A 16081-nucleotide genomic window follows, 5' to 3' on the forward strand; every position below is an offset into this window, starting at 1 on the left:
GTACTGAAAGATCAATGGAATCGATGTTTCCGGCCGCGATTCCTTCAGCAAGAGCTTGTATGGCCTATATGGGTTCTGCACCAACACCCCAGGCGTTGTGCCACTGGACTTTTATAGCGGACCTTTTACCTTACGACCTCCTGGTCTTGTTACCTTATGGTCCGCTATATTCTAATGCTCAAATATTATTTAACCAGGGATGCCTCCCTAGCCACCGTATATGTCACTTACACGTATGTCCCTTGACGAGTACCCGACTTTCCTTTTGGTTCCACCTTAAAGTTGTATAAACTTATGTATACAAAACCACACTCACTCAACACATGTACACTTTGTTTCTATATCTATTTCTGCGCAGAAATTGTCTTCAGTCCAACAGTGTTACCAATTAGGAGCAGGATCTGTTAAACTAAATTTCAGATTTTTTTTCAAAAAAAAATAGATTTGCGTTATTTACCGCTTCGCGTTATCTACCGCTGTGCGTTACTTATCGCTTTTGCGTTAATTCAACCTTTCGTGATTTTGAGCTACGTGGGCGTAACCGGACGCTACGTTGCGTAATGTACGCTGCGTGCGTCTGCCTTTGGATTGCGTACGCTAGTCTTTGTTATAGACACGTGTACGCAATATAAAGATCCACCGTAACACAATTTCTATTTTTATCAATGTAAATGATCCCTGATCATCTACCGCAATCCACACTGACTGCCTTGTATCTCAGACAAACCGTGTGTTTGTTCTATACTTTAACTATCACCTCTACTATGAAATAACAGCAAATCTCTTTTAGCACTTTCTATCAACTATAAAATTTGGCAAACAGGAATAGTGATATACGAAAATGAAACAGAAAATGCAGATATATGTATGCGTGCGTGTATACGCAAGATAGAAGAGAAATAAAACAGTTTTAAAAGACACAAGCGTTTTGTTCTTACTTCCGGTTCCCGGATTCCTTCAGCACTCTTTATCTAAGCGAAGCAGACGCTTATCCCGTCAGCACTGGGAGACAACCTCCCACCCTTTGCTGGGGGATAATGTCTGCTGATCTACCTAGTGCAGATGTGAGAAGGATAGGACGAGTCCCCAATTGACAATGCTAAATTCCTTTGTCGTATAAACAACCCTTTATGAAGTCTAAGAACACTGTACGCTGTTTACTTAAGAAGTACCGTAATGGTACGCTATTTGCGTAACGATCGCTCAGCAGTAAGCGAGACGCTCAAGCGTCACGTTCGCTCACGGCCCAGTGATCACAGGACACGTTATTGGTTATGACTAGAGTAATGATTCGCTGTAGCGTAGCGTACGCTCGAGACCACGAGGAGGTCACCAGCGATGCAGACGCTCACAGCACTATACCTTAATGTTTAAACCTTATACCAAAGAAATACACAGAATACCTTAATGTGAGTACAGGGTGTAAGTGCAACCTTGTGTAACCTGACTAACTACAAAGCTGCTTGAGCGTCACCGACGCTCAAGTGAACACTTAACACTATAGAAAATACACAGATACTGGTTTAGGTTCCAAAGCCTATTAACTGTATTATATCTAATATATTTGTAAAAGGGGATAACAGTACAAATGATACACTACAATATAACAGAGACTTCCTAACCACAGAACTAAACAATAAATACAAAAAGACAATACTACACTGACCTAAATGCAATACAATACAATACTAGCCTAGTCTAGGGGAGATATGAGAGAACAGAACAGGGAGAGAGAGAGAGAGAGAGAGAGAGAGAGAGAGAGAGAGATGAGAGAAATTGGCTCACAGAAAGACAATGATTACGGAGAGAAACTTGCGCACAAAGGGTAGGATCGCCTGCGCCTCGATATCCAGCTCCCGGCTATCAGCAGATAACCGTTGATGAGAGAGTGAGAGCTGGATGTGGTCGGCCTGCCTATTTATGCCCCACACACAATGCAATCTCATGGTCCTACAATCCCATTGTCCATTGGCCGAAGGAATTCGGCCCTGCATCATAACAAAAGGTCATAGGGTGATTCATACAGGTGGGCTGTGACGATTTCCAACAGCTCAGGTGGGTGGGAAACTGGGTTTCCCGCCGCATACCTGAGTATGTGTAAATAATAGAAATGGACATAAACTTCTTATGTCCATAACTATTCGCACGAGCGATTAATACGCTCCAAACCAACACCGGAATATTACTAATTAAATACTCTTCCGATGGGTACCAAACACTGCTGTATGATTCCTGTCAGACCCTTCGTACAATACAAAGAGGGATTCCTTTAAACAGGGACCTTCTATATTAACCAAACTTTCAGAATCTATCAAAGAGATCATGATCTACAAACTACATTAATTGTGAAAATATGTAACGAATGAGTCGCACGCTACGACTACATAAACTCTACCGTAAATACGCATACCGCGCCTGCGAGTGCACGCTATTGCGGGTATGCGCCTTCACGGGAGAGCGTACGCATGCGCAGCGCGGACCAGTGTGCGGTGCAAATATGGCAACGTGCATAGAGACATTTTTCTGACTTTGACAAAAGGTATTGGTTGCAGGATAGGAACAGAGTTGTAGCAGATGGACTGCATTCACAGGAGGAAAATGTTACTTATGGAGTACACCAGAAAGCTGTACTTGGATCAGAGCTTTTTAATATCTTTGTTGGTGACATTACAAATGTTATTGAAGGGGTAAGTATGCCTTTTTGCAGATAGCACAAAATTATGCAACAGAGTAGACACACCAGGAAAGGTAAAACAAATGATTCAGGATCTAGGTAGACTAGAGGAATGGTCAAGAGCATGGCAATTACAGTTTAATGTCAAAAAATGCAAAATCATGCACTTGAGTCTCAAAAACCCATAAGCTAAATCTAGTATTAATGGCACTATACTGGAAACTACTGAGGAGGAAAGGGATCTAGAAGTCACTTTTTTCAGGTGACTTAAAGGCAGGTAAGCAATGTAACAAAGCAATGAGGAAGACAAATTAGATGCTTGGTTGCATAGAGAGAAGAATCAGCAGCAGCAGAAAGAAGAAGTAATAATGTCACTGTATAAGTCATTGGTATGGCCTCATCTAGAATGGATATTAATACATTAGAGACTGTACAAAAAAGGTCACCTAAAATGGTGCATCGCCTACATCACAAATCTTACATGGAAAAACGAAAAGATCTTAATATGTAAAGTTTGGAGCAGGGGACATGATAGAAACTTTCAAATATAACAAGGGTTTTACCCAGGTACAGGAGGGAGACATTCTTCAAAGGAAGAGAATTATTAGAACATAAGGACATGTACTGAGACTGGAGGGAGGTAGGTTCAGGGAAAATTTGAGGAAAAATTACTTCACAGCAAGGGTAGTGGAGGGTTCTGTATGACATCCCACTGCACGGGGGATGGCGATTGTCAGAATACCGACAACGGCATCCCGATTGGTGGAATGCCAGCAGGAGGGGCAAGCGTAACAAAGCTGCTTGCGTGCTTGCCACACTGCGGGCTGGGTGGTGAGCTACGCTCGCCACATGTTCTATTCTCCCTCTATGGGTGTTGTGGACACTCATAGAGGGGGAATCACCTACCTTGCCGGTATACCGGCGGCGGTATGGTGACCCAGTTGTGATCCCGGCATGGTATTGTGACAACCGGGTTCCCGACGAGCGGCATGCTACCCGCATACCATAATGGACAAGTGGAATAGCCTCCCATCAGAGGTGGTAGAGGCTAGGACAATAGAGCAATATAAACATGCATGGGATAGACTTATGGATATCCTTACAAAGAAATAAGGATCAAATTGGGTTTGAGGTACCAATATGGTTAGAAAAAGGGCAGACTAGATGGGCCAAGGGGTTCTTATCTGCTGTCAAATTCTATGTTTTTATGATGATAGTCGCCAGCATTAACGAACAGCTTATGGTTGCCTGATCACTGCTTAGGTGTTTTGTATTAGTTGCTTGTGCATATATTGTTGTTGTATGCATGTATTAGCGATTTTTATATATATTTTTGCTATCATATACGAGATGGAGAGTTGTTCCTTAGAGGGTTTTTTTTTTTTACTTTATTGAAGCTTGAGAGTGAAGACTTATTTTGAGAACTGTATGCCTTGCATAGACCAGCTGCATATTCTACTGAAGCCAAAGTTGCTGTAGCTTGTGTATGGATCGCAGGCACAGATCTTTCATTGATTGTATCTGACACTTGTAATTTAGAGCACAAGTGATCAACACGCTGCATGAGGAACCCTTCATAGCCTCAACCCTTCTTCAGGCGTAGTGCAGTATAAGTCCCCTGAGTGAAACAATATGTAGAACAGTTTTATGACAAAAAATGAGCTTACCCTTTTAATGCATTTTTGTTAATGGGTTACTTCTAGCCTAGGCGTCAAAAGGTGTATTATTATTTTTTTATTTTTTTACCTAAGTGTTTAAACTTAATCATACCTGGGATTGTACTATTTTAGGATATGAATAAAAGTACAGTCAGCTAGTATTAAATAACTTAATGACTCTCTTATCTGCCATTGAAGTTTCACAGAGTAGTAGAAGTGTTCATTTGGTAGAGAAATACCTAGAGATGTGTCCTCACTTACTGGTTGTCCATACACCATGTGGTGCGAGACACCCAGCATGAGGAGCTGTGTACCTTTTTTTTTTCTTTACATATTGTGTCTTAGGGGAACATTTACTTAGCAGTGATAAGAGCGGAGAAGTGAGCCAGTGGAGAAATTTCACCATCAACCAATCGGCAGCTCTGTATCACTTCGTAATTGTGAAATGTTCTAAGAGGAAACAGAGTTCTTCAGAGTGCAATGCATCCTTGCTCCTCGCACAAACTTACTAGAACACTAAAAGTGCACATGCACACTCATGATAATTTATGCACATTATTTTAAAGGGCAATGCTTTTACTAGCTGTCTTACTAGTCAATGCATTGCCTTTTTAAATATTGGATATAAACATGATCAATAGCACCATTTCTTACAACCCAATGCTTCCTAAAAAAAAAACACTTGTAAATTTAGGAATAACCTTTTAAAACTGATCGCTTCACAATATAATAACACCCACAAATTAAACATATTGTGCCATATTTATTTGAATTCATGTCTACCTGCCTTACCTAAATATGGTATATATTACACAGGTTTTTAACCAGCCAGCATAAAGCATCTCTGTTGCAAACGAATTGCCAGCATGGTACTACCCACTTTGCAGGATATTGCCATGGCAATCCCCAGTTACAAAATGTTTAAACAGATTTATATTGGCAATTATCCTGGTGAACATCATTTGTGCCCTGTACATGCATAAACAGAAAAAGAAGCGTTTTCCTATATGTGTGATTATTTCAGTTTTATTGAAGATAAACTACAGTGACTGACAATCTGTCACTGTAATTTGCTGTAACAGTGGGATACAGGAAACAATTATACAATAAAAGCTGCATAATAAGAGGGAAAAAAAATCTTCAAATGTAAAGTTTAAGGTCATTATCCATTACAGTTCAGTAAAGTAGATCTAATGTTGGAAATGTAGCGTGGTGCAGAACAAATGTTGCCCCATGCCAAATAGCGCAGTAAAGGAAGAGATATTGTCTTTTATGTCCTCTAGCGGAGTAATGATTTATGTGTACCAATAGGTGACCGCTACAGCCCTCTTCTCTGACACCGAGCTTTGAAAACAAAAGAAAATTAATCTGCAACATTGATATTTAAGAGAGAATTTGACATTTCAGCAAAGATCAAATTGAAAAGAAGGATTAATGAGTCTCTTTTTGATCTTGCTGTGATTGACATGTTCTGCTGAGAATGGCTTTATTGCTGTAACAAGCCTTCCGTTCCTGCCTAATAGAGACTCTGGAGTAGTTCCCGTATAAATACTTTGTGAATAACTTGTCATATAATATTTCAGAGCTAATTCCCAAATGGAGAGAAGAAGAATGTGCTCTACTGTTCTTGTACTCTTGTTAAACCTGTTTTACAGCTATTCTGAGCTCCTACAGCTACTCCGCCTTGAGCTTGGCCATAAGAATCCATGATGAAATGGTGTAATAGTAATACCACCGGTTTTAATCTTAAACCAACATACTTATATAACAAAGGTTGTCAATGTTTGGATGATGCTGCCAGCAATGTACAAGATGAAAATCTTTCTCCTGAGAACACAGGTCGCCATTCATTGTGCTTGCTCATATGTTGAGGAGATGATTAACAAGTTTTTAATGCACCTTTCAAATCGTGTGTCCAGATTCCCGTAATTTGGCAGTATTTTCTAGGTGGTTGTAACATTCAATATGTTTTATACAAGAGGTTTTTTCTCTCATAATTTCTTATTCTTGAAGAATGCACCAAAAACTAGATAAATAAATATATATATATATATATATATATATATATATATATATTTACCTCACTTCTTCTCTTCTGACATTCCCTCCATTATCCTAGGTGATTTCAACATCCCTATCGATAACCCCACAAAATCACCTGCCTGTAAACTCCTTAACCTCACCTCTTCACTTGGTCTCTCCCAGTGGACCACCTCACCCTCCATGTGAACGGGAGCTCACTGGATCTGGTTTTCACTCACCGCTGTGATATTTCTGATTTCTCCAATTCTCCTTTTCCCCTCTCTGACCACCACTTGCTCTCATTCAACTTATCTATCTCTGCTCTAAGCGTAACATTGAGGCTATTGACACCTCATCCCTATCCTCCCTGTTTGACTCACTTCTCTCTCCTCTTCTCTCTCTCACATGCCCTGAACAAGCCACATCTCTATACAATGCATCTCTTACTTCAGCCCTTGACTCTGTTGCTCCGCCAACCACTATTCACCCTCGCAGCTCAACACCTCAACCCTGGCACACCAAATGCACCAGATATCTACAAAAATGCTCACGTACTGCCGAGCGACAGTGGAGGAAATCACGCTCTCGAGCAGACTTCCTCCATTTCAAATTCATGCTCTCATCCTTCAGTGCTGCCCTTTCCCTCGCTAAACAATCATACTTCAGAATCCTCATCTCCACCCACTCTTCCAACCCCCGGCGCCTCTTTGCCACTGTTAACTCCCTCCTCTGCCCACCACCACCTCCTCTCCCTTCCTCATTGTCTGCTCTTGACTTTGCCACTTATTTCACATCCAAGATTGACTCCATACGTCAGGACATCACAACCCACCATTCCAGCAACCAGCCACCACCCATCCTTTGCCACCCCTCCCCTACCCTCTTTCCAACTCTGACATCTTTCTCCCATGTATCTGGCGAGGAAGTCATGGCCCTCATACACTCCTCCCCCCCCCCCCCCCACAACCTCCCCACTCGACCCTATCCCCTCCCACCTCCTCCGCTACACCTCTCCTTCTGCCTGTTCCCATCTTGCCCACCTTCTCAATCTCTCCCTCTCATCAGGCACTGTCCCCTCTGCCTTCAAGCATGCTCTTGTCTCCCCTATTCTTAAAAAACCTACCCTTGATCCTAACACTCTCTCCAACTATCGACCCATCTCTCTCCTCCCCTTTGCCTCCAAACTTCTTGAGCGTTTTGTCTATAATCGCCTCACTGCCTTTCTTTCCTCTCACTCACTGCTTGACCCATTCCAGTCTGGTTTCCGCTCTCTCCACTCCACTGAAACTGCCCTCACAAAAGTCTGCAATGACCTCCATGCCGCCAAATCTAAGGGCCACTACTCTCTGCTTATTCTTCTTGACCTCTCTGCTGCTTTTGACACTGTGGACCACCCTCTCCTTCTGCAAATCCTTCACTCTCTTGGTCTACGCGATGCTGCCCTCTCCTGGCTGTTCTCCTACCTCTCTGATCGTTCCTTCTCTGTCTCCTCTCATGATGCTACCTCGCCCCCACTTCCACTAACTGTTGGTATCCCCCAAGGTTCTGTTCTTGGTCCTCTCCTTTTCTCTCTCTATACGTCCTCTTTAGGTGAACTCATTAGTTCTTTTAATTTCCAGTATCACCCCTATGCTGACGACACTCAAATCTACCTCTCCTCCCCTGATCTCTCCACGGCTCTCCTCACTCGTGCCTCTAACTGTCTTTCTGCTATCTCTTCCTGGATGTCCCAGCGCTTTCTTAAACTCAACATGTCTAAGACCGAGCTGATCATCTTCCCACCCTCCCGCACAACCTCACCTCCCACAATTTCATTATCCATTGATGGCACGACTATCTCCTCTAGCCCCCAAGTACGCTGTCTTGGTGTAATCCTTGACTCCTCCCTCTCCTTCAAACCACACATTCAGCACCTCTCACAAACCTGTCATTTTCATCTCAAAAACATTTCCAGGATCAGACCGTTTCTCACCCAGGATGCCACTAAGATCATTATTCACTCACTGATTATTTCCAGACTGGACTACTGTAATCTCCTCCTAACTGGCCTCCCTGACAATTACCTCTCTCCACTCCAATCTATCCTCAATGCTGCTGCCCGGCTTATCTTCCTCACCAAACGCACTGCGTCCACCTCCCCTCTCCTACAAGCCCTTCACTGGCTTCCCTTCCCTTTCAGAATCCTATTCAAACTTCTCACTCTCACTTACAAAGACCTCACCCACTCCTCTGCCATTTACATCTCTGACCTTATCTCCTTTTACTCTCCCACCCGTCCTCTTCGCTCTGCTAATGCACGCCGACTCTCCTGTCTTCTGATTACTTCCTCCCACTCCTATCTCCAAAATTTTTCACGTGCTGCTCCCTTCCTCTGGAATTCTTTACCTCTCCCCCTCAGACTCTCCACCTCTCTACAAAACTTCAAACGGGCTCTTAAGACCCATTTCTTTACCAAACCCAGCCAAATCTCATCCTAACCCTCTGTTCTACGCTCTCTATGTACCCCATCTGTGTCACCCCTGTCTGTCTACCCCTCCCCTTAGATTGTAAGCTCTCACGAGTAGGGCCCTCTTCCCTCATGTGCTTATCCTTTTCTTACTTTAATAATCCTCAACTGCCCAAATCAAGCAGTTTTTTGGCCACCTGGAACTTCTCTGTCATTTACTGGTGTAGTTATGCTTAGTTACCCTGTACTTGTCCTAAATTGTCACCAATTGTAAGTCACTGTTTTCCTGTTTTGATTATGTGCATATGTACTCTGTAATTGGGCGCTGCGGAACCCTTGTGGCGCCATATAAATAAAGGATAATAATAATAATAATAATTATACTAATAATAATATAATATATATACATAGATAGATAGAGCCCCATATCTACAGTATATATAGGAGCCACAGGAAAAAAACGGCAGTTAGAGGACTCATACACTAATAGTGTACTGATGCCTTCCTAGATGTCCTAGGACAAAAGCAGGCGGCAACCCGGGAGTTATAGAAATGCCGAAGGTATATTAAAAAGACAGATGTTTCAGAGCTCTCTTCCTTCTGGCATGATCACTGTTTTGAATGCATACGACAGTAGATCATTTTTAATACTGTCAGGTGGAATTGTATCAGGACATAGGACAGTACTACTTTATCAATACATAGTGACATTGGTCAGTAATGTAAACATTACATGGCATTATATAATAATAATAATATTATTATTACCTGTTATTTCTATAGCACATATTTTGCAGCGCTTTACAGAGAATATTTGGCCATTCACATGCCCCTGCCCCAGTGGAGCTTACAATTTTTACCACATGTACACACATTTACGCTAGGGTTCATTTAGCTGGGAGCCAGTTAACCTACCAGTTTATTTTTGTATTGTGGAGGAAACCCTCGCAGGCACAGTGAGAATATACAAACTCCACACAGTAAGGGCCATAATGGGAATTGAACCCATGACCTCAGTGCTGTGGGGCAGTAATGCTAACCATTACACCGTCTATGCTGCCCCAGAGTGTATGCCTGTTTCTTTATGCACGTGCTCCGGATCTGTTGATATGGGCAATTCAGAGTTGTACGTATTTCCGAGCACAGGAGCCCGATTTCCATACAACTCTGCATCTGGCCCAATGTATATACGTTTAGAAAAGGTTAACATACAACGTTACCGAATAATACATGTAACATTGATAATGACTCATTTGTGTAGCCTGTGAATGATGCTTTAAATTCTTAGCTCTACCTTTTTATCATTACAAATACAGGATTGATCTGAAAATGTCTGGAAACCATAGTGGCTTTAAACTTGATGAAGCTCAAGCTATTCTAAATGAAATGAAAGCGATCAAAAAAGCGATCAGTTCTGGAGAAAAAGAAAAGCAGGACCTAATCCAGGTAATACATGTGATTTCTACCTTATTCCTGCAATGTGATGAAGGCAAATCCTTGCAATCATTTAACACATTAAACTGTATCTGTGTGCTTTATAGCTGCCTGCAGCCATGCTTGCTTGTCTGTCCAGGCTTAGATTTATGCACAACTCCCAGCAAAGGCCTGTCAGGGGCTAGATGGCACTGTCTGTCTGTTTTTCTTGCCTGTATTTTAAATGACCATTCTTTGATTATTAATAATTGCATTAATTGATTTCTGATTAACTGTTTTCATACTGTCCTGCTTTTCCTACCTTTCTTCCAGTAGAACCGGAATATAGAAAGTATGATGGGTGTGAGTGTGGTTTGTGTTGTGTGTCCTTAGGAGGTGTATCAAACCTTCTAAAGAAGACTAGGGGAGAAGTTGCCCATAACTTCTAGATATAATTTACGAACGACCTTCTATAAAATCTTAGCTCAAGACTGGTTGGTTGCTATAGGCGACTTGTCCACCTGCCCTCTTTAGAAGGTTTGCTACATCTTCCCCTTTCTGAGTATTCCTAAAGCAGGGGTGTAGATTGGGGTGCATGGGGCTGTTTGCATCACAGCCCCATGTACCTTTCTCAGGGTGAGTTCTCAGGGAGAGCTGCAATAATAGTGGGTGTGAGCAGATAGCTCGGCATAGATATATTGGAACAAGGCATCAGACAATGTAAATTCTTGGCCTGCATCAATGTTTATCATTGCCAACGTAATCACTACATCCTTTGATGTATAATATACACTATGTTGACCGTTATGATGTAGACATTGTTAAAATAACGGCAAGGTGAACATTAGAGCTAGGCTGTGGGATGGGAGAATTAGACACTGGGGTTGTCCACTAAGGGGATGAGCAGCAGATAACTCTGCTGGAACTGATGGAAGGAGACGCCGCTGCCGCCAGGACCAGGAACGTGATGGTTGGGACACCAAGGATGGTAGGTAGACATTTCATCAGTGTCTACATGATGAATGCTGACATGATCAGTGACCATGTTGACATTATGAATGTGGACAAATCCATACAGCAATACTCTGATATTCACCGTTATAAATCTTAAGTGGAAATGTCACTAAGGGTTAGTATTGAACGTTGTCTCGCCATGCTGTGTGTTATCTTTCATTTACATTACTTCAACAGTCAACTAATAGCCAGCCATTGCAGTTGGAAAGAAAGACTGATGCGTATTTCTCAATGACATGGAAAACGCAGACCGCAGTAACACTCGCTGACTACCATGTGATGGCAGATTATGCTCTGAATTTTCAGCACGCGCATTTACTTTGTGTTTGATTTCTATTGACAGCTTGTTAAGTGATGCAAATGTGAACAGTCAGTGTAGACATAGACACCAACTGTAACAATGCATCAGCCTCTCGCTTCTTGCCTGTGGTAGGCTGATGGACTGGTTTCTTCCTTGCCTAGAGGGGGACTTCTGTTCAATTTGGCAGGATCTAAGCAAACTGTATCACTCTAGCCACCCCCCAATCACACACACACACACACACACACACACACACACACACACACACACACACACACACACACACACACACACACACACACACACACACACACACACACACACACACACACACCACCCCCCCCCCCCCCCCTTCCCCCAACATTGTCACTTGCAGCAGAACAAAATAATGTTTCTTTATGTTCACAAACTAAAATAACACAATCTAAATATTCACATTTATATGATGAAATGCTGGGATGTAAAATAATCCTGCAACTAAAGTAGATATAACCATTAAATAAAGCATGGGAATTTTGATAAGTCATTAACGATTTCCTCCTGTAGCAGAACCAAAATGATATATCTAAATTATATAATAATGTAAAATACATGCTCAGTTTATTAAAGAGACACATGTAATTCGATGACACTAGTGATAGATATACTGTAAGGCAGAGTTCTCCTGAGGATTTCCTAGTAACCCCGTACTCCCTCAAGAACCCTGACCACTTGCAGTGCATCTCCTAGGACTGATACTGCATTTACATTCCACCACTTGCAGTGCATCTCCTACATCTGATACTGCATTTACATTCCACCACTTGCAGTGCATCTCCTACATATGATACTGCATTTACATTCCACCGCTCAGTGCATCTCCTACATCTGATACTGCATTTACATTCCACCACTTGCAGTGCATCTCCTACATCTGATACTGCATTTACATTCCACCACTCAGTGCATCTCCTACATCTGATACTGCATTTACATTCCACCACTTACAGTGCATCTCCTACATCTGATACTGCATTTACATTCCACCACTTGCAGTGCATCTCCTACATCTGATACTGCATTTACATTCCACCACTTGCAGTGCATCTCCTACATCTGATACTGCATTTACATTCCACCACTCAGTGCATCTCCTACATCTGATACTGCATTTACATTCCACCACTTACAGTGCATCTCCTACATCTGATACTGCATTTACATTCCACCACTTACAGTGCATCTCCTACATATGATACTGCATTTACATTCCACCACTTACAGTGCATCTCCTACATCTGATACTGCATTTACATTCCACCACTTACAGTGCATCTCCTACATCTGATACTGCATTTACATTCCACCACTTGCAGTGCATCTCCTACATCTGATACTGCATTTACATTCCACCACTTGCAGTGCATCTCCTACATCTGATACTGCATTTACATTCCACCACTTGCAGTGCATATCCTACATCAGATACTGCATTTACATTCCACCACTTGCAGTGCATCTCCTACATCTGATACTGCATTTACATTCCACCACTTGCAGTGCATGTCCTACATCTGATACTGCATTTACATTCCACCACTTACAGTGCATCTCCTACATCTGATACTGCATTTACATTCCACCACTTACAGTGCATCTCCTACATCTGATACTGCATTTACATTCCACCACTTACAGTGCATCTCCTACATCTGATACTGCATTTACATTCCACCACTTACAGTGCATCTCCTACATCTGATACTGCATTTACATTCCACCACTTACAGTGCATCTCCTACATCTGATACTGCATTTACATTCCACCACTTACAGTGCATCTCCTACATCTGATACTGCATTTACATTCCACCACTTACAGTGCATCTCCTACATCTGATACTGCATTTACATTCCACCACTTGCAGTGCATCTCCTACATCTGATACTGCATTTACATTCCACCACTTGCAGTGCATCTCCTACATCTGATACTGCATTTACATTCCACCACTTGCAGTGCATCTCCTACATCTGATACTGCATTTACATTCCACCACTTGCAGTGCATCTCCTACATCTGATACTGCATTTACATTCCACCACTTGCAGTGCATCTCCTACATCTGATACTGCATTTACATTCCACCACTGAGTGCATCTCCTACATCTGATACTGCATTTACATTCCACCACTTGCAGTGCATCTCCTACATCTGATACTGCATTTACATTCCACCACTCAGTGCATCTCCTACATCTGATACTGCATTTACATTCCACCACTCTTTTCAGTCTTGAACAAAAACAAAACTAAAAAAAGTTAATAAAAAAAGTAATTTTAATACCGCAGATACTGACATGAGCAGGCAAAGTATTAAGAAAGCATATGATCTGTAGCTGGCAGTATGAAGGATTTGGGAATGGTAGAGCCAGAACAGTACTTATACAGCCAAGTTACACAGTTTTAGCCGGTATAGGGTTATGTCATACATTTGTTTGCATGAATTTAGGGTGTTTAATGTTTGATATTTTTATTAAGAGGGAAAGAAAAAAATAATTCATCAGTAAGGTGAGGCATTTGTCTAGTGCCTCCCCAGAAACTGTAATGATAGGCGTTTGTACTACAGATGTGCCCTCATACATCATTGCTGCATGTGCCCTCTTGGCATGCCAGATCCCGAGTACACTTTTTGCCAAAAAAGTTATGCGACTAGGAAACACCAGGAGACCGTGCTGATTAATTTGATATACAGCACTTGTATATCTGTATGCGCTGAGTCTCTGGATCTGTATACGAGGTGCAGCAGCTTTTTCCATGCCATGCTCCGTATACAGACTCAGTCGCACACACATATACAGGTGTCATGGAGTAGTTTATTGAACAAGGATCATTGGATGGTGATAACACAAGAAAATCATATAAAATGCCTTATTCTTTTATTTGTGCTTAACTGTATGTAAAAAATAAATAAATACAAAAATCTATATATAAATATAGATTCAGCTCTCTGTTCTACTGCACAAGCTTGATCCAGCTTGCTGGGTTACATGGGCACGTATACCTTGAGACTCTTTATCCCCTGGGCCAGTGTTGTACTGCTGTGAAAGGTGATTTTCTACCCCTGCACATTGATATAGGCCCCTGAGCCTTCAGCCACTTCATACTGGTAACATATGTTCACAGTATTTATTTTGTATTCCATAGTTTTCTGCACCATGGGTTATTTTGCTTTTATAAGGTGTCTTAAAATGTTTTTTACACTGTGTATTCTTTTGATAATGTGTCACTTGTGGTGGTTCTGTCCAGCAGCATAACCAGTTACTTACCACACTGCGAGAAATTGGGGCCACTTATGAGTATGCCATGACCTGGCACTGCCAGGACACACTTGCGCATTGTACCTTGAGCCTGGTCTTGGGCTTCCAAAGAAAATATGTTTTAGCTGAGCAAGGAAGCATTTTTTTGCATTATCACATCGTCCTGAGATGTTGATGGCAATGAGGCAGGTACCGTTGCTGGCTTGGATACGTTTGCAGTGAATTGACCAAGAGCCGGATCAAGGCTATGGGGGGCCCGGGGCACATCAGACAATGGGGCCCCTAATAAAGAGGCAGGCAGATGAATCACACACACATATATATATATATATATATATATATACACATACATACATACATACATACATACATACATACATACATACATACACACACACACACACACACACACACACACACACACACACACACACACACACACCGTTCTTGGACCAACACTCTCCCCAATGACTAACTAGCTTGATTTCTAGGATATTATATATATATACATACATACACACACACACACACACACACACAATATATATACACACACACATACATATGTGTGAGCCAGAGCCGACCCTCCACGTTGCCAGGGACGTCTTCCTTCTTCCCTTCACTGCAGCGTGCTTGCCCAGACAATGACTGAGCTGCAGGCTGCTGCTTCAGACACTATTGGACAGCTGAGTCGTCGCTCAGCTGCCCTGTACTAGTGCCTGCTTTGCGGCGCCGGCAGCTGCTAGTTTGCCTGCCAGTGCTGCGGGGAGCAGGGAGTGCTGCAGATCAGATAGGTAAGAAATATCCAATCTGCGGTGGATGGCGGGGGCCCTTTTAGAAAGGGGGTCCCGGGGTACATACCTCCAGGGCCCCCTACCTTAATCCGTCTCTGAGTTGACCCTGCGATGGCCAATATATATATATATATATATATATATATATATATATATATATATGTATGTGTATATGTATATGTATGTGTATATGTATATGTATGTATATATATATATATGTATGTATATATATATATATGTATGTATATATATACATGGGAAGGTCTTGCACTCTCACAATAATAATGTCAACTGCTAGGGTGCCTATCAGGATCCAGTCACAGAAGGAACTGGGCCCATAGTACAATACAGGAAATCCCACTTTCGTGGGAAAAGATAGCACTCTCCAGACTATATTAAATAAAGTCAAAAGATAATTTAATGAAAAGAGTAGTCTCACAGTTCATACTGGAAGGCTGG

General features: G+C 42.0%; 1 protein-coding gene across 3 annotated transcripts in view; it reads left to right on the forward strand.

The window, feature by feature from the left end:
- WWC1 (WW and C2 domain containing 1) overlaps window positions 1-16081 on the forward strand; it is a 389991-nt gene that overhangs the window by 224010 nt on the left and 149900 nt on the right. For all 3 annotated transcript variants that reach the window (XM_063928228.1, XM_063928229.1, XM_063928230.1), the window contains one exon: window positions 10117-10246. In XM_063928228.1, the coding sequence (XP_063784298.1) occupies window positions 10117-10246 (130 nt within the window). The remainder of the gene's footprint in view (window positions 1-10116; window positions 10247-16081) is intronic.

The sequence above is a fragment of the Pseudophryne corroboree genome, chromosome 6, assembly GCF_028390025.1.
Source record: "Pseudophryne corroboree isolate aPseCor3 chromosome 6, aPseCor3.hap2, whole genome shotgun sequence".
NCBI lineage: Eukaryota > Metazoa > Chordata > Amphibia > Anura > Myobatrachidae > Pseudophryne > Pseudophryne corroboree.